This window comes from Lepidochelys olivacea (genome assembly GCF_965140295.1).
Source record: "Lepidochelys olivacea isolate rLepOli2 genome assembly, chromosome: 7".
NCBI classification, from domain to species: domain Eukaryota; kingdom Metazoa; phylum Chordata; order Testudines; family Cheloniidae; genus Lepidochelys; species Lepidochelys olivacea.
In genome coordinates, this window is record NC_140417.1 from 15325560 (window position 1) to 15344847 (window position 19288).

At 41.4% G+C, this 19288-nt stretch overlaps 1 protein-coding gene across 4 annotated transcripts in view; it reads right to left on the reverse strand.

Annotated features, from left to right (window-relative positions):
* LOC311523475 (uncharacterized protein) overlaps window positions 1-19288 on the reverse strand; it is a 359706-nt gene that overhangs the window by 196996 nt on the left and 143422 nt on the right. For all 4 annotated transcript variants that reach the window (XR_014712344.1, XR_014712346.1, XR_014712347.1 and 1 more), the window contains one exon: window positions 6118-6180. Coding sequence is in view for 1 of the 4 variants with exons in the window: in XM_084633477.1 (XP_084489603.1) it covers window positions 6130-6180 (51 nt within the window). In the remaining 3 variants the exon portion in view is untranslated. The remainder of the gene's footprint in view (window positions 1-6117; window positions 6181-19288) is intronic.

A 19288-nucleotide genomic window follows, 5' to 3' on the forward strand; every position in this document is an offset into this window, starting at 1 on the left:
ATTTTGCTTCAGTGCACTAGCACGTCGACTACATGATATGGAGGATAAACTAAAATGGCAAGAGGCTCCCTACAACATCAATCCGCAGACAGAAGATCATTCCAGCCACCTTTGCGCTGCAGCACAAGGGATGATCCCAAGTCCTACAAAACAATGTGACACAAGTTTAGAACAGGAAACAAAGAATAATACTATATTCATTTGTTAAAACAGGAGAAATTTGGAGTGAGTTGGGATTTGGCCAGGAACACTCAAAGGCCTCGAGTCCACGTAGTTGGCAAGACATCAATTTAAAAAGATGGGATGGCTTTCTTTTTTCCTTTCCTTTACTCATGTTAATCCCATACTAAGGGAAGCTCAAAAGCAGCTAACGATGACTCTTAATAAATCAGTTGGACTTCAAAGAACATTTCTTCTTTGGGTGCAGTATGGTTTGCCACAAAGGAAAAGGATATCTCGTTTCCTTTAAAATAAATGGAAGGATAATATAGCCACACTATAAATAAGTGTAAATAGTCATTTCTTAGTGCCAGATTAGCTCGGAACAAAAAGTGTCTGCCTCTTCTGATCCTCCTCCTTCACTTGGACATTTTTGTTAAAGAAGTTGTTTTTAAGGTCAGGCTTGACAAAGCCCTGGCTGGGATGATTTTGTTGGGGATTGGTCCTGCTTTGAGCAGGGGGTTGGACTAGATGACCTCTTGAGGTCCCTTTCAATCTTGATATTCTAGGATTCTATGAAGTTTGCCACCAAATTTTTTTTTGATGTTCTTTTGTTTGATGTAGATGACTTGCAACAGTCGGACTAGTTTGAGAGACAGACACTTATGCCAGACTTTTCCTAAACTGATTATGCCCAGAAGGTAGGAAATTAGATCAGGAGTGTTGGAGAAAGGGAAGGATATGAACAGGAGGAAAAGGAAGAAGACTTCTAGAGTTTTCGCTAAGCAACCATAATGGGAGAGGGGGGTATTGTCAAAAAGGGACTTCTCCATTTTGTGTTGCTCAATCTCAGAAGAAAGTCCTGATTTAGGGTACCCAATACTAATGGCCCAATCGTTGGGTCCTAGTGCCACACAGGAGTCCGGGGGGAGGGAGTGATACAAAGGTAGCCTTAAACCACTGTAAGGTCCACCTAATCCTGGCAGGGGACCTGTTCAGAAATACAACTTGGGGAAGCCTGGAAGAGGGGTACTTTGAGCATGCTTCCTTTTCCCTGAGCCTGCCCAGTACACCAGGAGCCAATACGCTTGCTGTATACCAGAAAGGGATTCCCCATTGCTGGGGAATCCTCAGGCAGCTAGACATTCTGCTTTTAGTGTCACTTTGCACAAGTGGAACAGTTCAAAGGATAGATTCAGAAATTTTAAGGCCAGAGGGAATGTTAGCTCATCTAGTCTGACCTCCTATATAAAACACAGGCCATTGAATTTCACCCAGTTACCCTGTATTAAGCCCAGTAACTTGTGTTTGACTAACAAAATATCTTCCACTCTTGATTTGGAGATCTCAAGAGATGGAGAATCCACCGCTTCCCTAGGCAGTTTCAATTATTAATCACCCTCACCATTAAAAAAAAATGTGCATTATTTCTAATTTAAAATTTGTCTGGCTTCAATTTCCAGACACTGCTGCTTTTTATGCCTTTGCAATTAGATTGAACAGCCCTTAAGTATCCAGTAATTTCTCCCCATTAAGGTACTTATACACTGTAAATCAAATTACCTCTCACTCTTTTTGATAAACTAAAGGGATGAAGCTCCTTCAGCCTCTCACTGTAGACATTTTCTTCAGCTCTCAAATCATTTTTCTGGATCTTTTCTGGACACTCTCCAATTGTTCAATATCTTTTTAAAATAGGGACATCAGAACTGGACATTTTATTCCAGTATTGATTTCACAAATGCCACAATGGGAGGAGGTATTTTTTCATATTCTCTGTGTATATATAAAGTCTGCTACAGTTTCCACGGCATGCATCCGATGAAGTGAGCTGTAGCTCACGAAAGCTCATGCTCAAATAAATTGGTTAGTCTCTAAGGTGCCACAAGTACTCCTTTTCTTTTTGCGAATACAGACTAACACAGCTGTTACTCTGAAACATACAAAGAAATAAACCCATCTCATTATTCCCTTGTTTCTGCATCCCAGAGTCAAGTTAGCCCTTTTTACCATGGCATTGCACTGGAAGCTCATTTTGTCCAACATGACCCCTAAATCCTTTTCAGAGTCACCGCTTTCTGGGATACAGTTCCCTATTTTGTAGGTAAGGCCTATGTTCTTTTTCCTAGAAGTATGACTCTGCATTTGGCTGTATTAAAATACATTTTGTCTGAATGGGCCCAGTTTACCAAGAGATCCACCTCACTCTACATGACTGCCCTGTCCTCATCATTTACCACTCTGCCAAACTTTGCGTCATCCACACATTTTTATATTTACTTCCAGATCACTGATAAAAATATTGAATAGCACTGAGCCTAGACGTGATCCCTGTAGAACCCCGTGACGTTGCACTCCATATGCTTTAAAAAAATATGTTTATAAGTGTGAATACGATGTAACTGGAATATGCTTTATGCAAAAGGTCTCTTGTAAGGTATCATTGCAAAGCTTATGTTCTACTGAGTGTGTTCATCCTATTTGTTGTATCATTCTGGTATCTAAAACAAGAAATATGAAGTATAACGCTGAAGTCCTATTGTAATTATGCAAAGTGTGGGCCATTAATGGTGGCTTGGACTCTTGATGGCTCCCATTAACTGGGACAATTGGTTGTGAATAGCTCTGTTTACTTGCAAAACTTCCTGTGTACCTGCCGAGCCTTGGAAGAATGGAGACTCGGGGTCTCAAAGGACATGTAACCATGTCACATGATACTGGAATCCATTTTAAACCTGGTGCTTTTCCATTTAGAAGGAGGGGTTGGAACCCACAGAGAGAGACAAAGGATTCCCGCCTTGCGCCAAAGCTATAAAAAAGGGGGGGGACAGAACAAAGGGGTCCCAGTCATGTGGAATCCCCTGCTTTTCACCTAAGATGTCTGCTGGAACTAACAAGGACTGTACCAGGGGAAAAGGTTGGGCCCAGACTAGGAAGGAGTCTAGTCTGTGAAAGGTTTCAGAGTAGCAGCCGTGTTAGTCTGTATCCGCAAAAAGAACAGGAGTACTTGCGGCACCGTAGAGACCAACAAATTTATTAGAGAGTAAGCTTTCATGGGCTACAGCCCACTTCATTGGATGGAGAGAGAGAGAGAGAGCGCGCGCGCGAGCGCGCTATTATCAGCAGAAGAAAAAATGTTTGTAGTGATAATCAAGATGGCTCATTTAGGCAGTTGACAAGGTGGTGTGAGGATACTTAACATGGGGAAATAGATTCAATATGTGTAATGACCCAGCCATTCAAACCCAAGTTAATGGTATCTAGTTTGCATATTAATTCAAGCTCAGCAGTTTCTCGTTGGAGTCTGTTTTTGAAGTTTTTCTGTTGCAAAATTGCCACCCTTAAGTCTTTTACTGAGTGGCCAGGGAGGTTGAAGTGTTCTCCTACCGGTTTTTGAATGTTATGATTCTTGATGTCAGATTTGTGTCCATTTATTCTTTTGCATAGAGACTGTCCGGTTTGGCCAATGTACATGGCAGAGGGGCATTGCTGGCACGTAATGGCATATATCACATTGGTAGATGTGCAGCTGAACGAGCCCCTGATGGCTAATGTGATTTAGGTCCTATGATGGCGTCACTTGAATAAATATGTGGACAAAGTTGGCATCAGGTTTTGTTGCAAGGCTGTGAAAGAAGCTTACTGGAACATCTCTGAGGGTGAGATATACTTGTACTCCATTTCTTAATATATTAGGCTTAGACTTATGTGTTTTGTTTTATTTTGCTTGGTAAAATAAAACCAAATGATTTTATTTTGCTTTGTTCTGTCTATTACTTGAAACCACTTAAATCCTACTTTTTATACTTAATAAAATCACTTTTGTTTATTAATAAACCCAGAGTAAGTGCTTAATACCTGGGGGAGCAAACAGCTGTGCATATCTCTCTATCAGTGTTATAGAGGGTGGACAATTTATACAGACTAAACTCATAAGTTTTATACAGAGTAAAACAGATTTATTCGGGGTTTGGATCCCATTGAGAGCTGGGTGTCTGGGTGGTGGAAACAGGGGCACTTGCTAAGCTGTTTTCAGATAAGTCTGCAGCTTTGGGGGGCATGGTTCAGACCCTGGGTCTGTGTTGCATCAGGCTTCCGTGTCTGGCTCAACAAGACAGGGTTCTGGAAGTCCCAAGCTGGCAAAGAAAGCAGGCTCAGAGGTAGTCTCAGCACATCAGGTGACAGTCCAAAGGGGGTCTCTGTGACCAAATCCATCACACACACACACCCAAAAAAACAGCCTTATTTGATGATGATTCCTCACTGACAATTACTTTTTGAGATCTGCAGTACAGGCCATTTGCTGACCTTAAATTTGTGTGACATTTAGTTAGCTTCAATTTATTAAAGTGGATCAATGATTTGAAAGTTCTCTTCACAAAACAACAGACAGCCTCTCTCATTGATAGAGCCCTGTGATGATACACATTTATATCCACGGATGTGGATATCCGCGGATATAAATCAGTATCTGCAGAACCGCAGGGCTCTCCTGGGAACTGCAGCAGCGAAAAGAGCAGAACGTGGGGCTGCCGCTCCCAGGAGCCAGCACCCCGTGCCAGCAGTTCCTCTGGTGCAGCTGTACTGCCCGCAGCCTCGCCCCCAGCCCTGTCCCAGACTCTTCCACAGAGCTGTCTGTGCCTCTTGTGTGGGGGTGTGCGCATCACTTGAACACAAGAGAGTGACCAGGGACAGCTGCCAGTGAGCCTGGTGCCCGCCTCAGTGAGTGGGGCTGGGGGTGGTACAGCCACGCAGGAGGAACTGCCAGCGTGGAGCACTGGCTCCTCAGAGCGACAGCCAACAGTCTGTTTCTTTCACGGCTGCAGTTCCTGGGAGAGCCTTGTGGTTCCGCGGATACTGCTTTACATCCACACAGATATCCGCATCTGCGGATCCAGATTTGTATCTGCTCAAGGCTCAACTCGTTGATTTTTCTGGGTGATGTTCAGATCCTATGATCCACCGTATAATTCATAACAATGTGGTGTAGTAGGTAGAAGCCAGGATCATCCCATAACTGGCCATAAAATGCATGCCAGCAATTTCATCTCCCACAAACAAGGGATTAAGCCAAAACTGACTTGTGGCAATGTATGAACCAGGCAGTTTTCACAACTAATTTGGGCAATTAGTTAAGAAATTAAACCATCACAATAGACTCCAACTTCACTTCTAGCCTGAATGCCCTAGATAGAAATGAGTAAGGTATCTGCTCCAGAATATTTGTTTTTTTAACACAATATGGCTGTTAAAATTCAAAAAGTTAATTTGGTGGGTGGGTTGGTAATTAAATTATTGTGGGTCATATCTAATTAAAAACAGATTTCAAAGCACATTTCAAGCTGTGGGGCTGGATGCCAGCTTTAGGGATAGCAGAGCTTTGCATACAATCAAATTGAGGGGGTAGGAAATAAAAGCAGCCAACAGTAAGAAAAAGTCAAAAGATAAAAAGTATTTTTAAAATTGGGAGGAATTTATCTTACAGTTTGATCCCTACATTTTATTATTGGCCATTCCACGTCACACATTTCTGAAAAATAGCCCAGAGACTAAAAGAAGAAATCTGAAATTGGAAACAATTCACCTCTATGATTTTAAAGATCATAGTTGCATCTAGGTTCTGTATACATTTTTATTCCAATGTATTTGAACAAAACAAACAGACTATCTACAGATGTAGGACTGACAGGCATTGGAAAAATGTCTTGTTAGCATAGGGTACACAGACCATTAACTTGCAATAATAAAAAGTATCAATTTAATTTAGCATTTAGCCTTGTTTTGCTGGGGTATAGTGTAGACACATAAGCATATCACAAACTCCACTTCTGCTGTCCTGACAGCTACCACCTCAACATCCTTTGCTGTCAATGCCACTGCTCACTCACAATAATAAACTAAGGGACACACACAGGGTCTTCATGCGTCAAGATGAGGTAAATCAATTTCAATTCTTACCATTGTGGAAGGTCACTGAACATCGCTAGTTGTTCTGTGGCACTGGTGTTTCGAAGTATAGTTCTAAAGGGAGGAGAAGAGAAACATGTTTGGGAAAAAGATACTGCACTCTGACAATATTTTATATTATCCCAAACAGAGATGCTCCTGTATAAATGGGGAGTAGTATGCTCCTTACCCAGTCACAAAAGATATACACAGCATATTCAACAAAATTCATCAGAAAAAAAGAATACATAAGCCCCATGCTGAAGGACATTCTGTTTCTGCTAAGTGCCTTGGAGAAATATTTAAGAATAGTTTGCCCTTATTAATGCCTTATTACAAATCTAGATCAGGCCCTGTGGAACCTAAGGTCATTGAAAGATCACCAAAACAAAGGAAGCTGAAACAGTTTAGACTCATCTCCCTTCTCTCCTTAAGTGTATTGCAGTGGTTCTCAAACTGTGAGTTGGGACTAAAATGGGGTCATGACCCACATTGGAATGGGCTGGTCAAGGCCAGCGTGAGACTTGCTGGGCCTAAGGTGAAGCCCAGGGCCCCTCCTGACTCTGCCTGGGCTCACATAGTACTTTTTTGTTGTCAGAAGGGTGCAATGAGGTTTGAGAACCGCTGGTGCATCCTGTTGATGAATTTTGATGTTACGTAGGTATTAGCCTCCAAACAACTTCAAAAAATGCAAGGGTAAATCATGTACAACCCCTTCATTAATACGGCCCCCCAATGAACATGTATGGCCAATAATATGGCACATTAACAGCAATTGTAAAATCAGTCATAGCGGTGAATATATTGCTATGCTATTCTTCAGACTGCTGCATCCTCTCTCCTATGCAGTTCGTCACAGCATATTTTATCTAGAAGATCCAACAGCCATGCAGAATTCCTTTCTAAAACTGTTTATTATGAGTACATGGAAGGATAAAGACAATGCCATCGGCAGATGACAGGATTTTGGTCACTTGAGAGTTAATGATTAATCCTGAGTTCTTTTACTGTCAATTTAAAAACAGCCATCCCACCAAAAACCAATCTTATATTCTAAACCTCATTCAGCAAGTTGCTTAAGCATGTGTTCTAAGCTTAAACTGGTGTCTAAGCATAAGCTTGCAATGATGAAGAGGACAATTTTCAAAGGGCAAGTAGCCTCCTAACTCCCATTGAGCACACATGTAACAAGTTGCGAAAAAAAAAAAAGTGAAACTTCTCTAAGCAAGAGAGCTGGTCTCTGTTTAACATTTTATCATCTTTAACAGGCAATAGGATATTGTCAGTATAAAATATACTTTAACCTACTGTAGGCAAATAGATAAAAACACTAGTACAGAGTGCCATAACTCAACATTTGGGGTATCCCCCCACACACACACCCCCCACAAAAGTATCTATTTCCATTGCTGCTTTTGACATCAGTAAAAATGTTATACATTGCCTCTGGATATGACAGAACTTTCAGCTAGCCATACATAAGCTATTATTAGAAAGTATAGATCTTTCCACTTGATGTTCTTCTCCCTGATTGCAGAAACAATGACACTATATAAATTAATTGAAGCAAAGAAAATATCTTCTGCCTTCTAAGGCTTTAAAGTATCCACTAATGAAAGTTCTCTTTTGGTTTTCCTGACACCCTAATTTCATTTTCTATGTGAAATTGTAAAACTGGCCAAGGCAACACTATAATCTTAAGTAGAACAGCTTCTCTTGTTTTGTAATATTGCACTTGGAGAGCTTGAAGAAAGCAGAGAAGGTTTGCAGCTCACACAGTGCATAAAGAGTTCTGCAATTATAGTAGGGGTGATGGTTCAAAAACGTTGCCATTTTTAATTCATATTGGTACAACCCAATGGTGAACGCATGTTTCACAGGCCCCTCTGCCATTCTTCAGAGAATATGTGGTGTTACAACCCAAAGCGTGGAAGCTTGCCTCTTTAGCTCAAACTGTAGCAGCTCATGCTTTCAAATGTGGAAGTCCTCAGTACAATCCTTAGGATGTTAGCCAAGATAGCAGCCGTCATACTGACACAATGTGTTTGCACAGATGAAAGTGGATATTACTGTTTTGCCTTTTTAGTGGTCCCTGCATGTTTATTTTATACTCAAAAATTTTAATGAAGTGTAACTGGGGGAAAAATAGCCCTGTTCATCCAGGAATTAGATAGCTGTATGCTAAGATTGTTTTAAAGTTTTATTAATATATAATGCCTTCACAAACTTAAGAGCACAGAGACACCTCATATTACCTTTTGCTCAGGGACCAAAATGAGAGTGACTAAAATCTTAAATGGGGAAAGGAGGTGGGTAGGCCTATATTATTGACAAACTGACTGTAAAACACGAAACAACTGAAGGGAGAAACTCCTCAAAGGTTTTATTAGAATTTCCAATGAGAAAAAGTGCCTACATCATCCAAACTTTAAGAAGGATACACGGTGGTGGTTAAAACTCACATTTGTTTTTACTCATGAAATGCACTGTGGTATCTTAAAAGATTCGTTTTGACAAATTTGTATTCTCATTGAAGTTAACAGCAACATAATTTACCAATAAGCTCCTGAATGAAGGCAGTAAGATTTCAGCACAGTTAAAGAATTAAAGAGAAGTTGACTGTTGACATTTCTGCAAGTTCTTTCTAGCAGCTCAGAAACAAACTTGAATGGAGATGGGAGGTCAAGTTAACATGCAGCAGGCACATCTTGGGCAGCCATCAGTGAAAGCTTCCCTGAACCTCCTTGACAATGTGTCACAGTGCTGTTCTGGCTGAACTCTGTCTAGTGGTAAGAGCATAGTTCTAGTTCCAAGATGATTCTGTAGCCTCTAAAGACTAGATAATCAGAGTGCCAATTCTGATTGTGGTATTGGTGATACTACCTACATCTAAAAAGGAACCTGACCCCTGGAAAAGGACTAAGGCCTTTCTAACAGACCACTGAATGGCCATACTTCAGTAAACCTATAAGGCTCGGTTACCCAATCTGAGACATCTGATCCTCCTCCACAAGCTATTTCAAGTACTTACAGTGTGCATTAATGTACCCCAGCACACAAAGTACCCTTTCCTTCAGCAGGGTGAATGAGAGCCTCCTATATAATTCTAAGGCACCATATTTTCTGTTTTGTGACTACTACACAAGATTAAATACAAACTTGCTTTTCCCCTAGGAAAATAAACTAAATTTTAATAGTGTGATATTAAACTGTTTGTTGCATACAAGTCAATTAGTCACCATGCACAATACACTAAAAGACTGATTTTCATTTGGGCTTCAACGGGCCCTTTAATTTTGTACCTGCAAGTAATTACATATGCAATTGTGTGCCCAAAGAACTTTTATGGGTCCAAACTTAGCCATTTAACTATCTGATCTTCAGGATCTAACATAAGCGGATATCTAAGTGATACCAGCTGAGTTCAAATATTTACAAGCATACAGATCTAGGCAAATTTATTTATTAATGCAAAAACTGCATTAAAAATTTGAGAATATCACTTCAGGTCAGTGCCTTATAGGTACAATTGTTGCCATAAACCACTTTTAAGAGACTTTGACTAGAATTAATGAGACACTGTGGAAAGTAAATTATATTCTATATCAAAAAATAAAGTTTATAAAAGTAAATGGAAAAATTTAAAGAAATAACTGATAACATATGAAACAAATTTCCTTTCTAGATTGGCATTAAAGACTTAAATGTTTATTCCAGATTCTACTGCCTTTACTCACATTGAGTACTACTTATATCCTCAGTAATCCCATTGATTATAAGAAATAAAGCACTATTCAAATTGAGTAATGGTGGTATGACAGGGTGGACTAGGCCCAGAGACCCCCTACTGGAGCCTCAGGGTCCTCCCACCCCCATTCCAGGAGAAGAGCAGTGGAGTTAAGTCCTCCAAGCAGCCTACAGAGACTGCACAGGAAGCAGCCAATCAGAGGATTGCAGGCTAGTATAAAAGGAGCTGCAGTGCAGACCAGAGTCAATTCTTTGCTAGAGGCAAAGGATTACAGATAGTGCTCCTGGCTGCCTAAAGAGAACTGCAGCTCCATGAACAGCTCAGTGCTGGCAGGGACTGGGGGAGCAAGGAAATGCTCCTGAATGGCTGCTGGGCCTGAACACAAAAGAGCCCTGAGGTAAGGGTGAAGCTTTGGTGAAGGATGGAGCTTTGGAGAAGTGTCCCAGGAAACTGAAAGAAGCTTCACTGAAGGGTCACAGTGGGACCTGGCTGTTATTAGGGTCCCTGGGTTGCGACCTGGAGTAGTGGGTGTTCCTGGGTCCCCCCCAATAGGTCACTGGGGAAGTGGCCTACAATTGGACAGCAAAAAACATCTTGAAGGAGATCTGAACTATTCAGTGGCCCAGCTGAAGAGCTAGGGTCAGAGGGGCCCAGGGAGGGTAAAACCATTGCCTCTAGAGAGAAAGCCCTGGGGGTAGGGCTGGAACTGTTTAAAGACTCCAGGCTCACCTGACCAGAAGGAGTGCTCATGAGAGGTGGGTGCCCTGCACTTACAGGTGGAAGAATCTGGACCTAAATAATTCAACAATGAATTACAATTTTTTTTTATAGTCATCTCAAACCAACCTAGAGAATTCTCTTGTAATGAATTCTATTCAATAGGTTTTTAAAGTAATTTCCATAGAACCTTATTTGGTTTCATCTCATTAAGTTCTGTAAGCTGCTTCTATAGGAGAGGTCATTTAAAAACAGATCTCATCCAGGCTGATGTACGGTCACTGTGCCACCAGAGATCCACAATCAAAAAGTGGTTTTGCTGCCTTTTGTCCTTCATCCCTGTTGAACTTAAGCATGGCACAGGTACTTTGGGGGAGAAAAGTTGATGCAGCTTTATGCACCAGCATCTCCTTACACCCAACCAAATTAACACGACTGGCATCAAGCTCAAAAGGAGATTGCCCTGAACACTTGCATTCATGGCTTTAAAGAAGAGTATGGGGTTCAAAAAGAAAAAGTGCTGGTGATCCAGAACAAAAACTTGGCCATTATTTAATACGCCATAGCCAGTGGCCTACAGACAGGTCCAGCCAGGGGAACTTGGACAATCCACATTGCATATCTACAAGGGAATTATCACATTGAAAGTGCCCTACTGTAATAGACTCTGGCAGTATTTAGCATAGAATAATCTTGCTCCATCACACTGCCACTATCTTACCCAGAGACTCCTTTAAGAACAGTGCAGAATAGAAAGATATATAAAAAGCTAGATTAGACACTGAAATCCATTTACAATTAATTAGTGAGTAATGAACTTGACAAAGTCTATGATCCTCATATGAATGGTAATACAAAAAGCACAAAGTCAACAATAAATATGCAATAAGGAGACTGTCCCTCTGAAGAAAAACTTTGTTTTCCCTTGGCCTGGAGACAAAGGCAGCATTAGACAATTTCAAAAGTGACAAGAGCACTTTCTCTTGAATGGTTCTAAAACATTAAATTAAGTAACAGCTTTGCTCTTTGAGTAACATTTGGTAACTGGGTAACTGTTCTGAGAAGGAAATATTTGTGATGCTTTTCTGCTTGAGCGCCACACACATCATAGTATGTATTGAAATGTCTGAGCAGTAATGGGAATATCTTTCAGAGGAAAGTATGTTTGGTTATTTACAAACAAAGACTATATTTAAATTAACATTAGAGAAGCAGCACAAGCCATGGGAAAGCAAAGAAGTTCAATGGAAGTTTTCTGTGCTGTCCTTTATGCACCCTGATGTACCTACCTTATGGCCCTGACTGCAAAGTTTGGATCCAGAACTAGGGCTTTGATTCAGTATAGATGTCAGGGTCCAACTGTAAGTTCAGAGCCAGATATTTACAGTAAACTCCTGATTGTCCCAAAAGCATGGGGGACATGGATTTTATTCGGACAATCAAAAGAGCTGGAGTTGTTCAGTCACTCAGCAAGGGGGTGGCCTCCCCTGCAGCCAGGGGCTTGTCCTCCTCCTCCTCAGTTCTGACTGGGGGTTTCTGCTCTGCCCTGCACACTCACTCCCATGACAGCAGGGCTGCAGAGGGCTCCCTGTGCTACCTCAGGCCAATCACACAATCCCCGCAGGCACAAGGAAAGCAGTGGTATCTGCAGAGCAGAGTTGTGGTGGGCAGGGAATGGAGTGTCACAGGCCCTGCGGCAGTGCAGGGAATTCCCCGCTGCCACCAAAGCGTTCAGCAGCCTGGTGGCCTCCCTCACGGCCAGGGCAGCTCCCAGACTAGTCCTCTGCTCTATTATCCAAATCGCTTCCATGTCCCCCAACATGAGATACATGCTGCAGATGGCATGTATCTCATGCTGGGGGACACTGAAGGGATTCAGAGAACATGGAGGTTCAGCCAAACAGGAGTATATGATACTTCCCCCAAATGTTGTGAAATTCAGATGGGTGTGGGGGCATTCATTTAGACCACGTGGAATGTAAAACATTCAACTTCCTGGATAAATCATTAACCAGTGGAATACTTAGGTATAATACGATGGTTTTAAAACACTGGCCTATATCCTAAGCTGACGTAAGTTGCTGTAGCTCTTGATTTCAATGGAGCAGTGCTGATTTACACCAGTTGGGATCTTCCCACTGTATCAGCCTTACCATCACATTTCTTTACTGTGTTAATTGGGGCAGGTGGGGCGGGGGGATTTTCCAAGGCAAACAGGTGTCCTCAATGGAAGTTTAGCACCAATCTTCTATGGATCTCTTAGAAATTCTTCCTCCATGTTTCATTCTCCAAACATTAAACAGAGGAGCTCAGATACTACAGTAATGGAGGCCATATAACACTTAAGGGCCAAATATGCTCCATTTAGTATTTCTTCTATTATGTTCTTTGAAAAAGTTAAACTTACCAGCTGGCAACTGCCAGTTTCCTTTCTTCCTTTTGCTTTTTCCTAATCTTCCAACATCCCCCTCCCACAATTTGTGACTTGTCTAAATAAGTAACTGTCAGTAGCTCAGCAAAGTCAGCCCCTTAAGATCATTTCTACAGCTGATTGGTAGGGGAATATCTGGACATACAGCACAACAATCTTCCAGTCTTAGCTTTGAACTGGCTGGGGGACAAATTCTTTTCTTTCGCACCCATTGGGGTTTTGCTCCTGTCTCCATGACAGCACAATACAGATGCTAGGAGGAATGGCCTGAACAGGAACAGAGAAATTCAGGGTGTTTAGTAGAGGGATGCATCAATGGCAGCAGAGGAGAATCAGAATCTGTTGGGGGGACAAGATGCCTCAGTGGGCATGAGAAGAATACGTTTTGGGATTTGCACGTCACCACTGTGAAGCAGCGTATCATACCAGAACAAATGTAGCTTGTTTGGGACATGACAGCAGCACGTCACCATGAGGCCATACCCTGTTCCTCCATATTTTCCATCTTTTTAAAGGAATCCCAGGATGTCTTTTGTATGAGACTGACATTTTAACAGGCCTTTCCTTAGTGGTTTCATTTCAGACTATCCTTCATTGAATGCCTCTTCACATCACAGCCACCTTCCCAGCAACCTCCTTGCAGACAGGATACAAGCCTGCTGCTCAGTATTGTTTTTCACAAATATCATTTCTCAGCATAAACTCATCTTCAGTGCATAATATAGATCATCCTGTTTACTGGATAGCCTTTCTGCAGAACTAGAGCTTGCCAATAAGAGCTGATTGCTTTTGATCCATTTTATTAACTGGAACAGAGTTACATGTAAATATATCCCATCTGTAGCTCTCAGATGCATCCCTTGTTAGCAATCAAAGAGCATCATGAAAGATAAGTCAGGGTACAGAACACATACAAAAATATGACCTCACAAGAAGTGAGAATCTTACCAGGCTGCTGAGCTGTAGCAGAATATTTGCTGCAATTTTATTTACCTTCAAACTATCATCAACTTTTTGCCAACTTTTAAGGGCAAAAAGTACAGTAATTTCTAAAGGACAGTCACTGGATTTTCCCTCTAATAGGCCCCAGTTCTAACCCATTGTTATAACAGATGCCTTAGGCTATTCTGTTGGAACTCTTTGAAATCAAGTAAAACATCAAGAACAGAGTCACATTTGAATCAGGGCAGCTTAGAGGAACAGAGAGGAAATATGCTAGACAAGTAATACAATTCTAGTAGTTGTGTATGCTGTGATTCTTCAGCATGCTTACTTATAATGAAGGGGGAGACTTAGTGGGGAACTGTCTGTGCATCTTTAATACAGAGGAAATATAAACTGAATATATAACAATAGGTAACAGTGTCCGTGGTACAATTTTACAACAGAAAATGACCATTTTTTTCTGGAAATGTGTGGCATCTTTGGAAAGTATTTTAATCATGTTTCTATCAGCAAAGTCACAATAACTTCTGATGCTCCAGTTGCAAGAATTCAAGATAGAAAATTCTTACCCTATTAGCCAGTTTTCAATAGCAGTTCCCCATGCTGTACTACTAGTAGAGTTGGCTGAAACATTTTCATAAAATTCAGAAAATTTCAGTTGAAACTAAAATATTTTGCAGAAGTGTTCTGTTGAGACAGTATTTTCATCAAGCAAGTTTCTCGGGGGCAGGAGAGCATTTTAGCACTGTGGGATTTGCCTGATTCAGAGTAATCTAGGATGAAAATCTGTGCTCTGAATCAGGCAGAACATGGATTTGAACCTATGGGTCCTACATCCCAAGCCACTAGCCAGACTAAACTACAGAGTTACTGCCTCACTACTTATGGGTACACCTACATTGCAGAATAGCACCGTGTCTCAGCTCAGGTCAGCTGACTCAGGCTAAGGGTCTAAAAATAGCCCTGTAGACTTTCCCACAAGGGTGGGAGCCAAGGCTCTAAGACTCATCCTCCCCGGCCAGGTTTCAGAGCCCTGGCTCCAGCCCAACTGGGAATGTCACCACTACTATTTTTGGCCTTGTAGCCCAAATCCAAGTCAGTTGACCTGGGTTTTGAGACTCACTGCTGCAGGGTTATTTTTCTATTGTTTGTGAACAGGGTGGACATACATTCTCTCTCTTCTGCACCTCTTTCCACCTCCCTCTGCTGCTTTAAAATTTTCAAAAGATTTCATTTTTGTTCCATATTGGAATGAAACGACGTTGAAACCTCAAAGCATTTAATGAAATGGAATTGTTGTTTCCTGGCCATCCCTAACCACTAGCTCTATTCTCATTAGCTAACTTCCCAGCTTTACAATGCTATTACTCTATTTTTCATCATGTAGAGATGCAACTTTTGAACACAGTGCCAGGTCATCAGCACAGCTGCTGTTAGCTTCCTAAAACCCCTAAAAAATACTGAACACGAGAGATAAAAGCATAATAGAGTCCTTGGAAGGCTGAATTTTATTGTAGTTATGTTGGCTCATGAAATAGTGACTGTAACCATATCATCCTTATTACCATCTTGCTTTTCCCTTCCCCTTCTCCCCCCATTCACACAGACTTCATTTTTGATCTGGTTTTAGTAATTGTCATTTCCAAAACTCTTTCTACATCAGGACTTGGAATACATTCCAATGGTCCAGGAGCGACAAAGTTTCTTCTTCTTTGGAAGAGTCTACTGCTTCGAGATAGGCCCTATATTTAAAATGGGGAATGCTGCCAGAATTGCAAAATAAAAGGGAGTTTTTAAAAGTATGATCCATTTATACAACAATTATCTCTAACTCTAGCAACCTGTGCAGATATTGGCTGCTAAAACCATGCTGAAATTTATGACAGGTTTCAGAGTAACAGCCGTGTTAGTCTGTATTCGCAAAAAGAAAAGGAGTACTTGTGGCACCTTAGAGACTAACCAATTTATTCGAGCATAAGCTTTCGTGAGCTGCTGTAGCTCACGAAAGCTTATGCTCTAATAAATTGGTTAGTCTCTAAGGTGCCACAAGTCCTCCTTTTCTTTTTGCTGAAATTTATGTTGGGGATGGGGAAAACTGGAGAAGAAAGCACCGTTGATAATAAGAATGACTTCAGATGCCATAGATGCTTTAAAAATCAATTCACTGGGGTTCAACCTGGCAGACCCTACCCTGAATGAGGGATCATGACTACCCTCCCTTATATTCCATCTGGCTGTATCTAAAGGAAGGTTTAGATCAGTTATTCTCATTCATTATTTTTACCAGTTGTTACGATATGCAGGGGGTGGTACCATGGAGCAAATAATGGATGGAGGAAATAGGTAATGAAGTCTGATGTTGAGCTGATTGGTGGTCGTTTTCCTGCACTGGGGGCAACAAGGAGGAGGGCGGTTGGTTGAAGGAGTGATCCAAGGAAGACAACGTTGCAGTCTGAGCATGCAGCACAGCATTCTAACCTGTGCTCTGCCAACATCACAGAACGCCACTTAACCCAATTACTCCCCGTGTCAACATCATGGGTTCACAAGTTTCACCCTATAATTTCCATGCTTCTGGCTGCTACTTGTACTGCATCTGAATGGCTGATTGAGAAACATAAGGTAACAATCACATAGCTTTTCCTCACTCTTCCTCTCACTGAGCCAAGCTTCAAGGGCTTAAAGATTGAACATCCAAAAGGGTTAGATTCCACTTAAGAATCTTGAATTGATAGGAGTCAGGGGATTTAAAGATTCCACTAAATACCGCTAGCATTAACAAACAAAAATAAATTCTCTTTTACCTGTCCTTTCTGAAAGCCACTGTACTAGGTCTGTGGCCATTAGAGCATCCTGGTTGTTGCCCTGCTGCATGCCAGGGCCCCTCTGAATTTCAAAGCAGATTCTGCTGCCCCAAGCTGCCTCTTGCATCAAAGGAGAATCTCCATGAGCACTAACAGTACAAGGCCTGTAGCATAGAGTTCATCATCATGTTCCTATTAGGCCTCTGGCGTTTAGGGCAGTGACGAAGCTCCTCCATGCCTGCCTGTTTCTGGCACAGAGTTAAGCATATTCATTCCATTCAATGTAAAGCAATGGGGCACAAGCACACTAGCCTGCTCATTCCACTCCAGCAGAGGCAAAGGTTTTATTGAAATCACTGACAAAGTTTGAAATAAGTCACCTTATCACTAACAGATTCAAATCATGAAAAATCAGAATAGGGGAAACCTACAGCCTCCTTGAGCCCTATCGTGGGGTTTATAGGTGTCCACCCCCACACTGTGTATGGGCCTATGTGACTACAGAACTTCCCTTCTTCCACAAGCTACTGAGAAACAGGACGCCCATGAGAAGCCCAGTGTTCACACATAAATGCCTAAATAGGATACCCACATCCCACATTTGGATGCTCAAATCAGCACTTAGATGCATAAAACAGGTATTTGATGCAACTAAGTACCAGTCTGAGTGTCCAAATCCCTCATTTGTCAATCCAGTTAATTGGCTGTGTTCAAACACAGAGCCTCAGTGTGCCTATAGCCTGCCATCCAGAAAAATGAAGCAACGTATTCATCTCATATGACCAAGCTTTCCTAACCATGAATAAAATGATCGTGATGAGAGTGTGTGTGTTTTAGAGATTATGAACAGAGTGTTCAGACAGGATTCCCAGATTCTCTAGTAGCCAATTTCAGCTCCGGTGATCCAGATGGATATAAATGGTTTGGTAAATGGTCACACTGTTTACAGAGACACTTTCCAGCCATTGAAACAGTAAAAGCTGCTGGGTGGATGAACAATGACTGTGTGAAAGTGCATCAGTTCAAGAAAAATATGAGAGTAAGTCCCATGTAATTTTATTAGAATCTTCAAAAGTTAAGTAATCCCAAATGGTTGGAGTATTTATGAGCAGAACACAAGTACGATCAGGCAAAACAGTCCCTAGTGGGTAAAAAAAATTTACAAAGCATGCCGTATACTATCCAAGAGTGCAATAAAGCAGTTCCTCAAGTGTAAATATTTACAGGCAGAACCAAGCTCTTTCAGATTTTTGAGTGATTGCCTGGTTGTGACTATGGTTTCAGAGAGCATTTCCCTTATTAGCTGTTCAGCACTACCCAGCGAAAAGCAGCAGCAACAGCCCTTCAATGATTGACTTCGTTCCTACTGGAAAGGCAGTCAAAGAGGAAGAAACTAGTTTTAAACTTGAGATCACGTGGCATGCATTCCCTGTCAGGTTTTAAAATGCACACAAGCACAGAGAGAGAATGAATGAGCCTGGTCATTTATTTGCACAAGCACATTTATCATCATCATGTATGACAAAGGAAGATGAAAATGACAAGCTCAGCCAAACTGGAATCGCCAATAAATGTAGTTTACAGTTGTTGTTGTAGCCATGTTGGTCCCACTATATTAGTGGGACAAGGTAGGTGAGATAATATCTTCTGTTGGATCAATTTCTGCTGGTGAAGCGGACAACCTTTTAAGTTTATACAGAGCTCTTGTTCAGGCTTGAAGGCACATTCTCCCCTCAGATCAAGTGAGGCCTCATTCCCAATACAGCCTCAGAAGCCAATTACAGAAATGTACAACCACATCTTGGAACTACACCTTGTATTCTAATACTTCTCAGGGGTCAATTTTAGAATCCCAAGACACTGATGAATATGCTAACCTCCCTATCTGGATACATCAAGATACTAAACACTAGAGTTCAGTAAATTCTTGGGTTGTCAGTTCATAAATTTGTAGTTTTTTCCTTGATCAAAATGAAAACTCCCAAAATTTTCATTTCTGGGTTAATGAAATATTTTGTTCAACAGTAAATGATTTTCTTTTGCTTTGTTGTTTTAATTTAGTTTCTTTTGAGGGGCTGGTGGTGGGGGTTTTTTTGTCTTTGTTTTTTACAAAATTTGACCTGAATTTGCATATAGTTTTGGTTGACCCAAATCTTCATTTTTGGCAATAAACTATTCACCCAAAAAATGTCTCCCACCTCTACTAAACACAGAAGGCCTCATCAGCTTCCTATAAGAGTGCTTTGAGCTCTCAGAATGGTGGGAAGGGACCTTAAAGGTGCCATAAAGGGGCAGCTGAAGAGTGCCTTAGTGGGAAAATTCTTTTGAGGACATCAGTTGCTTTCCACCCCCCATTTCCCTCCTTTTGGGGTCCAGGACATGCTGGGGCTGCCTGGGGACTGGGAAGAGTCATGACAGAGATTGAATATAAATAAACATAATGCACTCCAGCATGTGGAATGGTTCCTAAGGAACTGTTTAACTGGCATAAGTCAGAGTAGTCCTAGGGCTGACTCTGACTTACAGTAGAGGCCAAAA